Source organism: Leptosomus discolor, chromosome 5 (genome assembly GCF_034619465.1).
Source record: "Leptosomus discolor isolate bLepDis1 chromosome 5, bLepDis1.hap2, whole genome shotgun sequence".
In the NCBI taxonomy this organism is placed as follows: Eukaryota; Metazoa; Chordata; class Aves; order Leptosomiformes; family Leptosomidae; genus Leptosomus; species Leptosomus discolor.
In genome coordinates, this window is record NC_141395.1 from 5272779 (window position 1) to 5290001 (window position 17223).

Consider the following 17223-nt stretch of genomic DNA (forward strand, 5'->3'; position numbering starts at 1 on the left):
TGAAAACAGTTTGGTTATTTCAAATAATCCTTATCACTCAAAGTCACTACAAATCTGCTAAGCGTTCAGTCTTCCCTCAACAGAGACCTGCCCGAGCGCGTTGTACAGCAGCAGCCATACAGTTAATCTTGTTCCATCAGAAGGTGATCCTGCCAAGGTTGTAATGTTTTAATAAAGTCTGGTAGGAGAAGCCGAGATTACCGTCACCGCGTTATGCCGCTCGGCGTGAGCATAGAAAAAAAGCTCTGGCCTCCATCGACCTTGACTCTGCATTTCACAATGTATTTACTACTGTAACTTTCATTGAACAAGAAAATGTGCCTGCGTTTAATAAGCAAGGTGTTATAGCACTATAAACCATTAAACGGAGAAAGATATTTTACAGTCTTTAGTCTATTCCTGAATCTCACCGAATAATTTTTACTTACTACTACTACTTAGAGTGAGAAATGACAATTCCTCCTTTGTAACATGTTAAATATTGAGTAAAAAACAGGGTAAAATTCTGTTTATGTTCCTATACTAAATTCACTACAAAAAGAAATTCAGCATTCACTCAACTTGTACATATTTGGTATTACACCTTGCCGGAAAACACTACTTAATCGTAAATAGCACATTGGAAGAGAGTATTTTAACATAACATTTTTTCTGCATTTATTCTTTTAGCCTCTTCACTATAACCTACAATTTTAAAAAAATCAGAATTTATTACAATGCATCCATTATTTGGGAAATATTGATTTATTTGCATTCTAAGAATTGCTCACCTAGGTCCTGAAAAAAAGCTATGAGGATATTATATAAATAAAACCTTGCTGGCAGGTGGATCTGAGGGACAGATTGGAGCCCAAACCACATTTCAATTAATGTTCAATTAAACGAAGTCCAAAAAATCCAGAGAACAAAATCCAAACTGATCATGTTGACATGCCCTTTACTGCTGAGGAAATCAACACGACCATGAAACCCTTCTCAACAAAGTATTTAAAAAAAAAAATAGATAGGTTAACGGCAGGGTGACCTCAGCCATCATAATTTTTTAATAGAAAACTTTAAAATATACATTTTAAATGAACAAAGTTGTAAGTTCAGTGAATTCTGGCCATTGTGATAAAAAAAAAAAGCACCAAGCACTTTCTTGGAAAAGAAAGAGAAATAGAGAGACTGGTAAGAATTTAGATTAAGTTTAGCAAAGCTCTCACTTCCCTCTCCTTCCACCCAGAATACTTTTAGTTAAACAAATATTATAAAACACTCTGAGCTGGCAGCCTCTACAAGACAGATGGCCAACGGAAAAAAAAGTCCCAGCCTGACTCCCTGCTTTCCGCAGTGACTCTTAACCTAAAGCTGAGGCCAAACTGACCCCGGCACCGGCACTGGCAGGAGGTCAGTGCTCAGCCTACCCCGACACCCTGCGGGGAGTGCATGGGGCCCCACGTTTTGCTAACAGAGCATACATTCACAGAAGGTGATGCAGAAAAGGATGATAATTTAGGTGCTTCAAGCTGCCCTTTGGGGGATCTTGACTTTCTCTCCTGGTTATGTGAAGAGCATTGATGGGCTGCCTTGTTACTTTACTAATTTAAGTGCCTGAAAGTAGGTAGTGTCACTGCTCTCCCACTCTCATAAGACAAATTCTCCACCCTCCAGTTAATTAAGTGCAAGGTTTCCAATTTAAAAGCCCTTACTATGCATCAGGCTAGTTGTGTGACAGGTCACATTTCCCCACCTTCCCACAGCTTCCCGGTTATACCCTACCAGAACGAGAATAACCACTTGCCAGGACAGATCAGTAAAACTAGAGAAATCCCTAAATCGGCTGCCTTCAGCATTTCAACACCCTCCACTCCTTTATATTCTCACATTTTTATGTTCTGTGATAGTTAATGGATTAATGTACTGAGCTTGCCCTTGAACGTAACAAAAGCAAGAAAAGTAATTTCTTAACCTCCTGAGCAATACTAGGTACTACGGTAGCAACTTCCAAAATCAGAATGACCAATCTGCATCTTGGTTTTTATTTCATTCTGCAGATGGGATATCCCAGTGATGCCCAGCCTAGCCACGCTTGTATTTATGTTATCTTAGTGCTTACGTCATGGATAGACCAACTACAACAATATTTTCTTATGTTTGCTCTGCTCCAATAGTAATGTCCAGTGTTTCAGCTATTTGGAAACTTCATGAAGAAGTCAGGAAGTCACTTTATTTATAAATATATAAATAAACCTCTCATTTACTTCTCTCGAAGGAGAAAACCCATAACTTTCTCATTGAACACTTGTCTATACTTGGAGGAGAAATTACGAGACAATATCTAGCATACAGTAGGTCAGCTTAACAGTAATATTTTTCCCTAGCAAAGGCTCAAATGAACACATGATAATTCAATATCGACAGTTGCCTTCAACTGCTAAATTGAAATACTGGCCAAACCTCACTAAAATCTACTAACCTAGCCTTGACAATGGCTGTAAGGGTTGGGGAGAAAAAGGGTCTGTGAGAAACCCTGCCAAGATCATTTCTCTTCCCCCTTCTGACAACAACAACTCTGAAGGAAATCCCAGTGAAAGAATATTTCATCAACTACACACAGGTTAGAGTAAGAGGCGAGCGAGGAAATTTGCATTCAGACTCAGACGACTGCTTTCATGGCTGGCAAACTCACCAGGAGAAGTCTCCAGGGCTTCTTCGCAATCTGTAGCATAACCATATGCATTTACTGCCAAGGTCCTGCAGCACTGCAGACTCCTCAAGGGGTACAGAGGGTAATGGGAACTTACAAATAGGAGGTCCTGCCCCAATTATCTGCTTCATTGGCATAAGCAGTTCTCAAATATGAGTCTGGATTTAGTGGCAGGGAAATCAGGAAAAGCAGAAAATGTCTAGATAGAAATAATTTTTCAAAGGGGAAAGTTCATCAGTTCACTTCTAGGAGAAGGGACTGAGAATCTGTAATGTCAAGTGCCCTTTAAAAAGGCTTCACGTGTTAGACCAAGTGGTTTACGATGCTCCAAGAAACCCTTTGCCGCAATTAGTTTCATGATAAGCATATGCTCATATATTATCGCATACATTCACCTCTTAAATCACTTACAGCCTTAAAATAAAGTGTTAGTCCGTGCATAAGGCAGTCAGAAATACTGCTTTAAAACAAAAAGAATGCAAGCAACTAAATTCTGGTTACAGAGTTTCAGGACTTTTAGTCTTAAAAGAAAGCAAATTTGTTTTCGTTTCTAGAGAAATGAAAGTTCACACCTACCAACCAGCTCAGCCATCAGGTCCAGGATGCACTCGTCTGCCAAAGCCCATGGGCGTTGACCATTGAAATGGCCGTGAACACCTCTGCAAAGGAAGAGGCAACCAATGAAAACATATGCTGTTCCCTTCAGATCAGTCCTAACAAGCGTACCTGATTTGGAGACCCCACATTTGGAGGAGGGAGGAAGAGGAGACTCGCCTAAGCTGAGCACTTTTATCACGCCATTAAGGCTCCTTGCAAACGCAACTCATTTGTTGGTTTCTGACAGGTTTTCAACAGCTTGAAATTTATTTATTTTGGCTTCCAAAATTCCTCTAAACATCCCTCAAAATTGAAGCTGATAGCTTTTTTCACAAGCCCTCTGGACGCAGCTGCTCGGGTACAAGAAGCCTCTGGGAACAGGCACACTGGGAAAGGGCACAGTGGTGCCCAGTGCGGGACGGCACCCCGCTAACCCCAGCTCACACAAACTACACAGAGAGCAGAGATCACCCTGAAGAGCTGCACCACCGGCATTTCTAGCTGAATGTTGTATGGTGCAGAGGACGGTGGACTTGAATACTGCCTTGCTCCCAGTCAGAAGTATTTCTTGTCAGAAACAATTTCTGTCCTCCCGAATCTCCTGTCTGAACTCACTCTCCTGCATAAACCAGCAGGTACTAAATGTATATGCTACAAAGCACCTGCCCAAACAGAGCTGCTTGCTAATTTTTATTGCATCTCTTCTCCCTGCCAAATTGTTCTAGATCTAAGCGTGCATAAAGCTTTTTAGTTTGACAGAGGGCCTTTATTTTGCAAACTATTCCTGTCTACAGCAGCTGATGCAGTAGCCTTAAACCTGAATGCATCACTACTCTGAAGGGACAGGTACGTACCTTCAGTTCTGGATTAAGTGCTCTGAAGTAATTTTTGCTTCAAATGTGACAGAGAAATAAACTTCTAAGGTAGCCACCATGCATACATAAATAAAAAGTTGCAAAGTTTCTTAAACATGCAGGATATAGAGTACAGATTTAAATGCAAATGAAGGCAGATCGAGCAAAGCAATAATGGTGCTAATCCAGGGGAACGTTGCTCTGGGCTTCCATCTCACACTGGATGATTTTCATATTTGCTGAGCACCACGGGGTACTTGTGGAGTCGGAAATGCCAGGCTACATGTGGCCAAGGCAAACCGAGTATAAAGCTGTTTCAAAACAGGGACAAAACCAGTAGGAAACTGGGTAGAGAGAAAAAAAAAAAGCCCTAAAAGCTGTTATGAGAGAAAGAAAAAGGGGAAAAAAAATTAACAACTTTTTAAAGAGGAACAGGCACACAATGTTCACTCAAAATTATGAGAAGTCTGGTAGATTAAGACATGAGAAAGGATGGCATATGAGACACTACCAGCTAGTGCCCCATGCTAAAGGCTATTTAAAAGATCGGTTTTCCCTATCAACCTCCTACTTTCCCATCCCAGCTAGAATTTTGTTCTGTCTCCCACACAAATTACCTGGATGTTTTACAGTCAGACCCTTTCTGATTGGCTTGGGTCTAATTCACGCCTCCTGAGGATATTTCCAAAAGAATCACAGTCCTAAAGAAAAGAAGAACTGCTGCAAAAAGCACGATTTGTATTAACCATTTCATGCCTCTTATCCTTGCAACATACCATTTGCTTTTGAAATGGTTTAGGTCAACAGCTGAATGAGGGCACAGGTACAAGTGAACGTCTCTTACAAATAAAACCACCTCCCTACGTTTAACAAGTCCAGCCCCACACAGATGACAAGGAGAACCCCGATCACTAATTTGGATAAGGTCACGGTACATTAGCTGACTGCTTTTCCCTATTTTCAAATTGCTCTCTGATGAGACCTCAATAGCAGAAAGCGGGCAGAGTGAAACAGCACTAATTTACAAGAGCATTTCATAGATGAGGCATAAAGGCTGTAGGTGGGCAGGGGAGAAAACATGGTAAGGGGCAGGATTAGCACTGAAAGTTCCTCCCTTCTATCAGACCATAACGCAGCTGCGTTCCCTGAAGACAGTGGTATGTGTTTCACAAACAGCAAGACATTTATTGCTAATTTCCCTTCTTATTGTTAACTGTAATATAGTGATCAAGGGACTTTGGGATAATACAGACTGTTAAAATAAAAAAACCCAAAGATTTTCAGTGGCTCCCAGCCCGGGGGGATCTGTATTTCTGAAAGAGGATAGTGAACATAATAAGATGGGAAAAAGAAGCCCTAACTACCGATGGGATTCTCTTTCATTAGCCTTCTCTGATTTTATAGCCATTAGTGTCCTTCTAATGGGAATTTACTGATGAAAGCTCTCTCTACCAGCACACAGGACTAACAGAATTTCAGAGTAAATTTCAAAGTTATCATGAAAACATATACGAGATTTTGTGCATGAGGATATTTTATTTTGAGAAGAAAACATGGAAATTTAAGTATATTGAAAGAGGGAAGATCCAGCATTAATTATTATTCATATTATTATTATTATTACGGCACAGCTTACAGCTTGCCTCCCTCTTGATGGCCAATATAAATGTCAAGAGACAGAAATTATTGAGGCTAAAATGGTAGTTAAAGGCATATTCTTGGAACCTTTTTTTATTTTAATCACATGAAACTCTGTAGCCTTTGCTGATGGCACAATACATCCTATTACACTTAGGTTGTAAAGTTCTATGCTCTGCCTCAGAGAATTTATATCTCTGTATATTATGCCACCCCTCTCTCAGCTCTGGTAGGCATCAGGGGTGATAATCTTTAAGGACACAACTGCAGTGCTTCTGGCATTCCCCTCAGACACGGACAGCCTACGTCGCATTTTGTTTCCGCTGCACCCTAGGTAGCAAGAGAGATTTAAAGTAAAGGTACCCAAATTAATGAATACAAAGCGTGGCCCATCAAATCATAAAGCATCATACAAACAGAACTATTTCTTAAACTACTGTGAGAGTTTCTCATTGTGCAAATTAATTCTTAGTCAGTTACCATTTTATTTTCAATTTGGCAAGAAATCACAATGCCACATTTTATTCGCTGAGGTCTGGTTGATTTAAAGCTCGCTAGGGGAGCTAGAAACACATTTTCTGATATGATCCCAGGGTTTCGAAGGCGGTGAGAAAAGGGATTTAAATTAATTGCCAGCTTCAGGAATCTTCTGCGCTTATCCAAATCTTGTTCAAGTGGAAATTTCCTTCTTGCTTCTTTGCCAAAAATGATGCGAGGTATTTAATGAGCCAATACAGACTCAAGTTCGACCGTGGTTTCAAGCAAAGAAACAGCCAAAAAGGAAGGAAGACATATCCAAAGAAAAAGAACTGTATGGAGCAGTAGATTGAAGGCAAATCTAACAAACCTGGGGCTTTAAAACAGGCATTCACAGCTCTAACATACAACCTGCTGAAAGGCACAATGCAGGATGACTCCTGCCGAATGGCAGGAGAAGTGGGTCTATCAAACAGAACAAGACTGAGCACCACCAACCTGCGCTCCCATTTGCAGGGCTGTTAGATCCTGCAGGATTAGCTCGGCACACAGAACCAAACACACCTTTTGACTCACCGAAATTAGTCTGTGCTACTGCAGTGTTATATTATAAAGGCTTCCACAGACTTGGAGGTTTTTTGTCTATTATGTTCATGTCAGAAGCCTGTTGCCAGACTGCTTCTATGCTTAAAAGTATATGTATACATACACATACATATTTTGTTTCTAGATGCACTTTATTAGTTCCTAGCTTATATTTACCATGCCAGCATGTTATTTCGCATAAGTGGCTCCTTTTTTCCCCTATATTTGCCCCTTGATACATCCACAGAGAACAATCACTTTTCCTTTCAGTCTTCATTTTGCTCAACTGAGCAACTCTAATCCTCAGGACTTCCATACAGCAGGTTCTCCATTCCCCAATCACCCTACCAGCCCTTCTCAAGAGCGTAACAACTGGCTACAGCAGACTCCCTTCTGTTTTAATAGTTCCACTTTAATAAGTTACTTGGACGTGAGAGACGTTGCCTGCCGCAGCGAGTGTGTTCGCATGCAATAATGATTCTACAAAACACATTAATTACCTAAACATTTTTGGTGGGGGAAAGGGAAAACCAGACACTGCAAAGCACCTGTTGGCCTTTCTCCAGCCAAACAAGTCACTTGAACTTTGGTCTTTTAGATTTTAAAACACTGAGGTATTGGCTACCCTAGGCTAAGCATGGAAAAGACAACTCTTCATCTCTTTTTACCCCTCATTCAATAAATCTTGGATTTAGCTGAAGTCAAAAGAGAAAGAAAATGAAGTCTCAAAGGCTCTTTTTTAATCCGTACTAAGAATGCCCATGGCTTGAATTCATAGTCTTTATACATTAGCATAAAAAAGAGGACTGAGGAATGTGGAAAGAAGGAATACAAAACCAGAACAGGTATGTGGGAGGCAGATGTAAGAGAAGAAAGCTATAACCCACCTTTTAAAGGGCGGGGTGTGTGTACGTGAAGGATAGTGACACTGTAAAAGGGAACACACGAAAGAAATACATGAAAAGGCCTCTCTCTCTTCAGGCCTTATTCTAATGAGTTGCCATCACCATGCAGAGCTAAAGCAATGAGCTTCCCTGTCCTTGACAACAGCTACCAGGTAATCTTCCTTTTCACTCTTGCCATCAGCTATAAGCAGTGAAAACCATTTAAATAGACAAGTATAGTAGCTATTTGAGATGAGTCCCAAGACACAACAAACAGAAAATGCGATAAAGCAATTTATAAGAGAGCCAGAATCTATATCATTGCTGACTTGAAGGATGTACCTAATTTGCATGCCATTTCTCAGATTCTTGCTATTTATTTATCTAAGCTACAGACACTAAATTCCACGCTGCCAACACACAAGCCATCGAACAGGTTTTGGCTGGTAATAGCTACTACCTTAGACTGGATTTTGCTAAGCTATCCTTGGTGTAAGAATTTCCTGGAATGAAAGCATTGATTTGTGCATCTACAACCACCAATTCCTTTGTAGCCCCCACCACCCAATCCCGCCCATCAGCTCCTTTAAGCATAAATTTCTCTGTTCATTTATCTTGACCTCACCCTGACTTTCTCAGTTGCCTTAGGTGCATCTGCAACTAGCAGGATTTTGTTCTGGGTTTTTGTTGGGTTTGGTCTGCCTTTGGTTTTGTTGGGTTCTTTTAAACTTTCTGATTTATTTTGGGTTAGGTATTTGGGCCCAAGCTGTATTTTTGGCAAACGGCCTTCTAGATTTGCTTGCTCTCTTCCAATGGCTTGAAATCATGTTCTGCCATATTTCCCCCTTAGGTACAGCTACTGAAGGCACTTTTGATCTTCTGGAGAAACGTGCTGCCTACCTTTTTCTTTCAGATTTTTCTAATCCTTGAGAAAAAACATATCCTTCTCTGTAGCAAAGACAAACATGAGAATGGAAGTGAACCAATGAAAAAGTGCAGTGAAGGAGCTGAAATATGTTTGCACTCCCCGTGCATCACTCTAACAGATAAAAGCGCTATCTGACTTTTACCTTTCAAAAGAGCTCAGCTGTTTCCCTGATAAAGTACGATAATCATACAGGACTGGACAGGGTTGCAATTTTTTCAATCGCCTGGGGAAACTGCAATGTTGTGCTGAATGAATAACCAGAAGGAACTTCCCAAAGTTCACATTCATTCCCATTCGTTCTCAACCTTCTTCTGACTTATAAGAATATAAGTAATAAATAGGAAACAGTAAACCATTTTTATTAACCCACAGCATTCATATATTAACAAGTGAAAGGGCAACTACAGAGTTTTCACATTTACATTGTGAAGCCTCCATCCATAGTGTTTCTACTGAAACACGGCTGCCCAGTTAGCAGAATTAGTTTTTCCTTTTCTGCCTTCCCATATTTCCTCTGCTCTCTCACCATGAAATCATATCTGTTCCACTCTTACCCCACACCCTATAAAAGTATTCATCTCTCTCCCAGCTCACTCGCTCATCTGAAATATTTTCCATCCCCACCTTCGGCTCCCTGGTTTTCACTTATCTTTTCCCTTACTCATCCCTGCTCCAGCTGCTTAGGCAGGTGCTGGACACCTCAAAGCACAGACTCTCCATGGAAACAAAGCATAATATATTAAAAAAAAAAAAGGCTGCCCCCCCCCCATTAAAAAGTTTCCTATTTGCTATGATAATACCCCTTTCCTAAAACGCTGAAATATGTCCCTCTTTTGTCCTCCTGTCTCTCTTACATCAGCTCTGTTTGGCAGGGCTCGTTGCGATCCACTCTCAGCTCCTCACTGAGATGCTCCTGAGAAGACAGGAATGCTTCTTTCTAAGTGAAATGAACTTGTCAGGCAGAGACCTGGTTTAAGAGAAGCCAAAAACCTGCCAGCGCTAGAGGCAGCACCACCTGTGCTCGGTGCTAGTTCAAGGGGAACTGCCCATTGCAAGGCCTGCAGGGTGAATCACACACAGTTAAAAATACCAAGTAGAAAATCATAGGGCCTGAATCTGAGTCATATTCACCAGCAAGCAGCAGTAACCAAATGAATTTGTGTGTCTTGTATATAAACACACATAGCAATTGGATGGTGACAGTTAAACCACGCGGGCCCTCCAGATGAGCCAAAGCAGAGCCACTGTGTGCAGAACAGGTTATCACAGCTAGAAGTTTCTTTTTGCCTGTTTTACTGCTCACACCTTTAAAGGAGATATAAATAGTGCTAGGGAAACACTAAACATGTTTTACTCCTGGGCTGTAGTGGCTTTAACACACAATTTTTCTATTCAAGCATTTTCAAGTCAGATCACAAAATAAAATGAAGTGCTCATCTGAAGCACGGGGTATCATCTCGCATACCCTGCTGTGTACTCACGTTCGAGCCCACTTGTCCAGTTCTTCATCCAAGTAAGTTTTAACTTTTCTTGGCTGGAGCCCGAGAGAATTCCCAGCAAAGTACACGCAGCTCTCCTCTCCGTTCACCAGGCTTAGATCAGCTGTGGAGGGAAACACATGAACAACAGGCACGTGGGAGCGAGCACAGGAGGGACAGCATATGTGCACACACACACACACGTGTGCCACCAGCCAGAGCTCTGCCCATTCCTCATCTCCCTGGGACATCATGGTCCCCATGCGTGAACAGAGGTGTCGCATCCCAATCTTCCTCCCAGGACACCACTCAGGCGACCCTGCAAAGGGATCTAAGGAGGAAGGCGGCCAGGCAAGTCATAAGCAGTTATTCCCCTCATCCTCCTGCAATTTTTGGCTGAGCGCACCTATACCTGTTCTGGAGCTAATGTGAATTCAGGCAGCATTAAATCCCCAGGTCTCTTGGGCTGTGAGGGAAGCAGCCACTGGCACCAGTTTTGTCAGGATCTGTAACCAACGGTGAGTGGAGAGGGAGCATTTTCCTGACCAGGCTATCCACTTTTCTTCCAGCATCGATACATTCCTGCTCCAAGTTGTGAAACTACCTGAATCGTGCCTTTAATAAAAGTTAAGACTGGGTAAATCTGTGTCTTTCACGTAAGTTCTCCCTGCATGATTAAATCGCTATTTAGAAAAGTGTAGTCATTGCACGGAATATTTTAAGGCAGTCTCAAAAGTTCTTGTCTCGTCAGCATATACTGTGGGCTGCACTTCATGTCATCATCTGAGGAGGAGGAGGAAATCTATGTTGACAAATCCTTTCAATGATTAGGAGAAAAGCAAGGCGGTGGAAATTTATAAATAATAACTCTAGTGAGGTTCTGAACAATCTAATTACCCTGTGTCATCATCCATCAATCCCAACATTGCCTTTTTCTATTATTTCTCATGTTAGAGATTCTTGGAGGGACAAGTGATGGTGACCTTCTAGAAGTAGTAAGTAATTTGCATTCACCTATGCATATACTATATATCTATACAATACCCCAAAAGCTAACACTACATTTATTTTTGGTAAATATGGTCGATATACCTCAGAAAAGGGATCAAATGAATGAGTATGTTAAGATCCACACTGAAACAAATGATAAGATTGCATTTCTGTCTGTGAAAATTTTATGTTAGGGCTGTAGAAAAATAGATTAGATGCCTCGAAAAGGTCTCTTACTAACTTTTGCCCTAACAATTACCAACTTCATTGAACTTCACCAGAAACACATTTTTCAGAAGTATAGACAACTTGGGTAATTTCTTAATTAAAGCTTCAGAAGCTTTTAAAAAGCATAAGTCAGAGAGCAATTTCAGCCTAATCTGTTTCACAGATACTATGTCTGGTTTTCATCTCTATTCTAATACGAATGAAAACAGAGAGGCATACATATTATCCATGCTCCTAAATTGGTTCCATAAACAGTTCTTTTCCTATCAAGAAACACAATAATGCTGTCTCATTGGGAATAGAGCAAAGGATCTTTGCTCAAGAATTTGGATCTCAATCTCACTAGTACTCCTTATACCCCAATCAAGCATTTGAACAGGAAAAGAACGGTAATCATAGAATCACAGGCAAGTTAGCTTTTCCTGCACCACAGTCTGTTCCAAATGGAAACACCTCTTGGGTCACTGCAGGAAGGAGCTGGCATTACCCCTTTGACAAAGTGTGTTTTTCTACTTTTACACCTGTTACTTTGGATACTCTCGTTTTGGCATGTTATCAACCCTGTAGTGGGCTGCGCTCTTTGCCTTTTCAAAAAAAGCCTTTTATTTCCGACCCTGACATCATTACAAGACTCATTTTGGACCACTGTTTCTTCCCAAACTAGGCTTGGTTTTCTGCGGCGTGTTCACCATTTCGCAGCTTCTCCTGACCAGCATGCCATTGTGCTCCAACATTTCCTCCATCACTGTGACATTCTTTACAGTAACGCATTTGTTTTCTTAAGACTATCATTTGTCTTTCCCCAAATTACTCTATCCTCATTTCTTAAAAGCGTTGGCCCTTTTTATTTCTGGAGGAGCTGCAGTTGACATGCAATATATATTGAAATATTCAAACAGGAAATAAGCACAATGAAATAAAGGCTGGTGCAAAACAAACAGGAGATAATTACTGAAATGTGTCCTTAGAGTAGTATGAATAAAAAAATACATGAACAATAATTTACATTAAGATTAATTAGATACATTATCAATTATTCTCACACCTACTCAGATTCATGCAAACTGGCCAGGCCTAATAACATGCATTATTTTGCATACTAAATATATCCATTTGTCTACGTTAAAGATGTATTTCTATTCCTTTTAAACCTCAAAGAAAAAGCAAGTTTATTTTCAGGAATACTCAGTCTAAACAAAAGAAAATAAAATTAACACGAAAGGAAGGACTAAATCTGCATATACATATCCAAGTCCCGTATCTTGTTGGAGATAAAAGATCACATCTTTCACACCTTCCTATAGTCCCCCTCACAACCCCTCCAAACAAAGAACCAGATTTATATGATTAACCACTACCTTTAACCATATCTTCAGGGAAATATAGCTCAACAGGTTCACTCTGGGACATCATTTTATTCCCAAGAACCACAAACGATGCTCTGTTCCTTACAACACACAAGCCATAGCCTTAACCAGATTGGTGATTTGGTGCCCAACTGCCAACTGCAATGCAGCCATTCCTACCTCCCCCCTGCAGTGCACAAAAAAGCATTAAAGAGACTTTGTCGTCAGCTTGGAGAGGAGCGAGGAGATCCAACTCTTCTAAATCTTCTGCTGTCGTCTTTTCCTATTTGCTCACCTGAGCCTCGTCCCTCATGCTTTCACATAAAAACTCAAAGATTTGCCAGGGAGTTAGTCTGCTTGTGGTTTCCACTTGATTGATGCAACAAATAAACAGCTGTGACAGTCTGTATGTTGAAAACTAAATTAAACTATTATAATGACTTTCTAAACATTTTTATGTAAGTCATCTTACAGTTGTCTCCTATGTATGTTCTCATCTGCTTCTTGTAAGGCTTCATTTTAAAACCTCATTGTAATGTTTTATGTAAATATATAAAGAATATTTGACGGCTAATATCTGTACTGACATTTATCTTCAGAAGCATGTTATCTAGGATCCGCTCCTGTGCTCAGATAAATGTCATGGGAGATCCGTCTCTATGGTATAGACACAGAATGTAAATATATATATATTTACACCCCTGCTGTTTTTCAGCAGGGAAGCTCTTCCTGATGACAGATGAAGCACAGAAAAGAGACAGGGGAAAGAGAGAAGGGAAAAAAAAAAACCTCAATTTAGGATCACAGGAATGATGGGTTCTCTGTACGATTCAACTGGTGCTACTTTGTAGGCTGCTTACCTTCAGTAAAACATATATATCCACAGTGTCAGGACTAAATATTATAGTAACTGTGGAAAAAAACCCACATCAGAGTCTTTGGGTCTACAGATCAGAAAAACAAACAATAATGGAGGGTGGGAGGGAAGCAATGAAAACTGTCACAGGGATATCCAAACCCCTATGTATTTATCAGAAGATTCTTTAATCTGAAGCTGCTATGACAGTACACTGAAAAGTGACCTTTTGTGTTCTTGAGATACATTTGACACGCTGCAGTCGAAGACACAGCTGCAGTTCAGGTGCCCTGCTTGAGCTGGGTTTCAGTAGCATGGCCAGATCAAGGGCAGCAGCGCAATGGCCATGTGAGCTGCCTTCCAGCATCTTTCCAGCTTTAGAGGGACATTTTGCACTGGCATGGTGGGAGCTGAAGTGGCTTTGAGTACAGAATAGTCATACCCAAACAAACAGATGGGGTTTAGGAAACGCTTTTAAGCAACCAGGGGAGGGAAAAAAATAAATTACTTCTTGGCAGACAAGCCGAGAACACCTCCTCCATGCGGAGGAAGCACCTAGTTTAAATATTTGTAAAGTGTCCAGTTCTGCTCTGAATAATATAAATAGCAAAACCCAAGGATTTAAATGTGAGGAAAGGTAAGACAACACCACCAGTATGTAGAGAACTAAGATTTATCATCCCCATGTCCTAAGGGCAGGAGCAGACTGCATTCCCAACATTCGTCGTTGTCTTCAGTATCTTCCTGCCAAGCAAAGCCAGTTCCAGAAGCTGTCCACAAATTCAGATGATACCATTTTCTATCACAAATCCTCACTGGACATAATTTGGTGAACGTACCTGTCATTTCTCATGTATCATTAGTACCGTTCAGAAAAAAAACCCAACAAATTCTGCAAAAAATTCTAGCTGCATTTGTTAGAAAATGAAAATAACTTGCAGGGAAGTTCTATAATAGTTTTTCCTTTCATTTTTAACAGATGCTTTCTGCCAAGGTAGAAAAGGAAGAGTGACTGTGCCTATATATGTTCACCATCTAAGGAAATAATATGCCATTTCTTCAGCTTCCAGCGTGTGATGACCAGGGCCTGCAGAGCAGGCACAGCTCTTGCTCCCCGTGTATCTGACGTGTGAGCTGAAAATAAACACAGGCAGGACCCGGGAAGCAGGAGAAGAGCCCAGAACCACGCTGCTTCCATAGGTGGGTTTCCCTGCATGATTTTGGCCTGACACAGCAGCAGCAGTGGGTACAAAAAAAAAAAAAAAAACAAAACCCACAAAAAACTACAACACGTGGAAGTGTTTTGTAGTTTCACTGGGCTGGGAGTCCTAACTGAAAGCAAATGCTTCCCTCTCAGCTTGCCACCCCTTCTGCATAGCTCTCCCGCCTCCCTGCTTGCACACCAGGTCCTCACTTAATAAATTAATGAAAGGTAGCCCTGCTGCCATGCCCAGGCATGCCACAGGCTCCTCGAAAAACCTACAGACCAGGAACGAAGCAGGACAATATTGAGAACCATTTTGCATGGCTACATTGAAGCTATGTGCAGTTATCTATTTGTAAGCAATTCATGAGGAAAGTGGGAAAAGATCTTCAAATAAAAGGTTTCATTATGAATTATTTGCTCAGATCAATTATTTGTTCTAAGGCACAGTCTTCCATTTGGCCTCAGGAAGAAAATCATCTCTACTACCAGCAATAAGGCATAAATGTTAATATACGTACCATCTCTTTCATTAACTAAAATAATTGTAACCAGATAATACCAAACTATATTATACCAAGGAAGCAACTGCTCTGAACTATTGTAAGCGACGTTGCCATTTCAAACCGTCAGATAGAAATGCTTCTGCCTATAATTTTCAATCAGTCACTATATTGTTCAAAGCAGCTGACTGACAGCATAAGCACCATCTAAGTACTGCATCCTCACATTTTATTCAGGATGGGAATGAGAGCATGAAGCTTTTGGTGCTAGAATAAGTTGATGGATTGATTTAGCAACACCGGGGACATACTGTGCTCAGACATGACTGCAATTGCTCAATTATCTCATAAGTGACAATGATTTCCAAAAATTTGTGATAAACATTTGCAGAAGACGTGAAGCCCCACCCTTTCCCCCCACTCCCTCACTGTAATTATAATTCTCACTTGGAGGCAGATCCTTGACTTTTGGGATACAGAAACATTCACGAAGATGCTTTAACTCATCTTCTTCATCTAAGCGAAAAGCAAGTTTCTTGTCTGCAGGACTGCATCCTAGCTGCAAGGCAGTTTGTTCTAAAATGGTTGCTGGCAACACAGGAGAAGATGGATCCATTTTCAGGTCATTCAATTTCACCTTAAAACAAAAAAATGTCACAGTTTAGCTTCTGCAGTATGCATATTCACGAGTGGCTGATAAGCAGCCACTAAAGCCGCATCATTCAAGACCCAAACTTACTTGATTTAAAGCTTTTAAAAAGTGAAGTATTTGAATAGAATGGTAAAACTGATCAGTTTGAGTATTGCCAAGGCAACATATTGCTGTAAACCCCAAAGGCTTTTTTTTTTTTTCCTGCTATAGATACAATCCTCTTCCCTTTTTAAGATCTATCAACAGCTTCTAAGTTCTCCCACCAGACCGATAGCAGTTACAAACGCTGAAGTGTCATTCACAATTTTGAGATCTCAAAGCCAGAGGCAGCGTTATTGTTTCCGCAGTCTGTGCTCCTAAAAATAGCAGGTGCACAGCTAAGCTGAAGTTGTTTCCAGGCTGCACAATGTTCAGCCTCTTTCAGATTTTCTGCCTTAAAAATAGGAGAGGATGTTTGTGTACAGCCGTGCTCACGTACCAGGGCAGAGCAGGCAGGACACAGATGGCAGACAAAGGCAGCGTTAGAAATGTAGCTTCAAGACCAGGACCTTGAATTAATATTTCTTTCTAGCTACACCGAATATCCTGGTGTTTTAACTCTGTTTGTCCCGGGAAAGGAGAGAAGCCCAAGTCAAGCTGCAAACATGCCAGATCATAGTTTCTAACAGAATATCCAAAACAATAACTGCAACATTTACAAGCTCATTGATCTTGATTAGAAAAATAGCTCTTTAACTGTAATGCTCAGAGAAGCCATTGTGTTCAAAATAGCATTTGTGCTCTTGGCTTTACGTATCTATTGGCAAAGAAAATTTATGACAGGTACTTTGTACTTTAGGGCAAAACTTCATGGGTGCTGCCCGCTGCGTTCTGGTGCAGAAGGCATCCAAGGGGCTTACCGAGATGCTTGCAGGTTGCCCCAGGTTAGGGAACCATTTATTTAGAACAATACTCTCTGCTTAACATCCCCAAGTGTTTTGATGCAACAGAAAAACTCTAGGGGATAGGCTGAAATAGGACAGATTAGTACATAATATACAGCATAGAGCCACCAGAGAATATAGCTTTTTCTCTCTGAGAAAGCAAACTCTTTAAGTACATATCCTCCATAAGTACCAGCTCTCTTTTCTTGAAACCTCTAGTATACTATGGATAGTTATCCAGAAACAAGCTGTGGATAGAACAGACAATTATATGGGTTGTAGCCAGCTGAGCATTACGTTCATTGTCACTTAACCTAGCTCGGGCTTTTGTGGAAGAGGGGTTCTGAGAGTCAGTGTGATTGTATATTCCAAGTTATAGATATTTTTAAAA

General features: G+C 40.8%; 1 protein-coding gene across 1 annotated transcript in view; it reads right to left on the bottom strand.

Moving 5' to 3' along the window:
• KYNU (kynureninase) overlaps positions 1 to 15888 on the bottom strand; it is a 54028-nt gene extending 38140 nt beyond the window's left edge. The window contains exons 1-3 of the mRNA XM_009952266.2: positions 15705 to 15888; positions 10134 to 10254; positions 3266 to 3348 (exon numbers count right to left, since the gene is read on the bottom strand). Coding sequence (XP_009950568.1) covers positions 3266 to 3348; positions 10134 to 10254; positions 15705 to 15873 — 373 coding nt within the window. The 5' untranslated portion in view covers positions 15874 to 15888. The remainder of the gene's footprint in view (positions 1 to 3265; positions 3349 to 10133; positions 10255 to 15704) is intronic.
• Positions 15889 to 17223: the final 1335 nt, after the last annotated feature.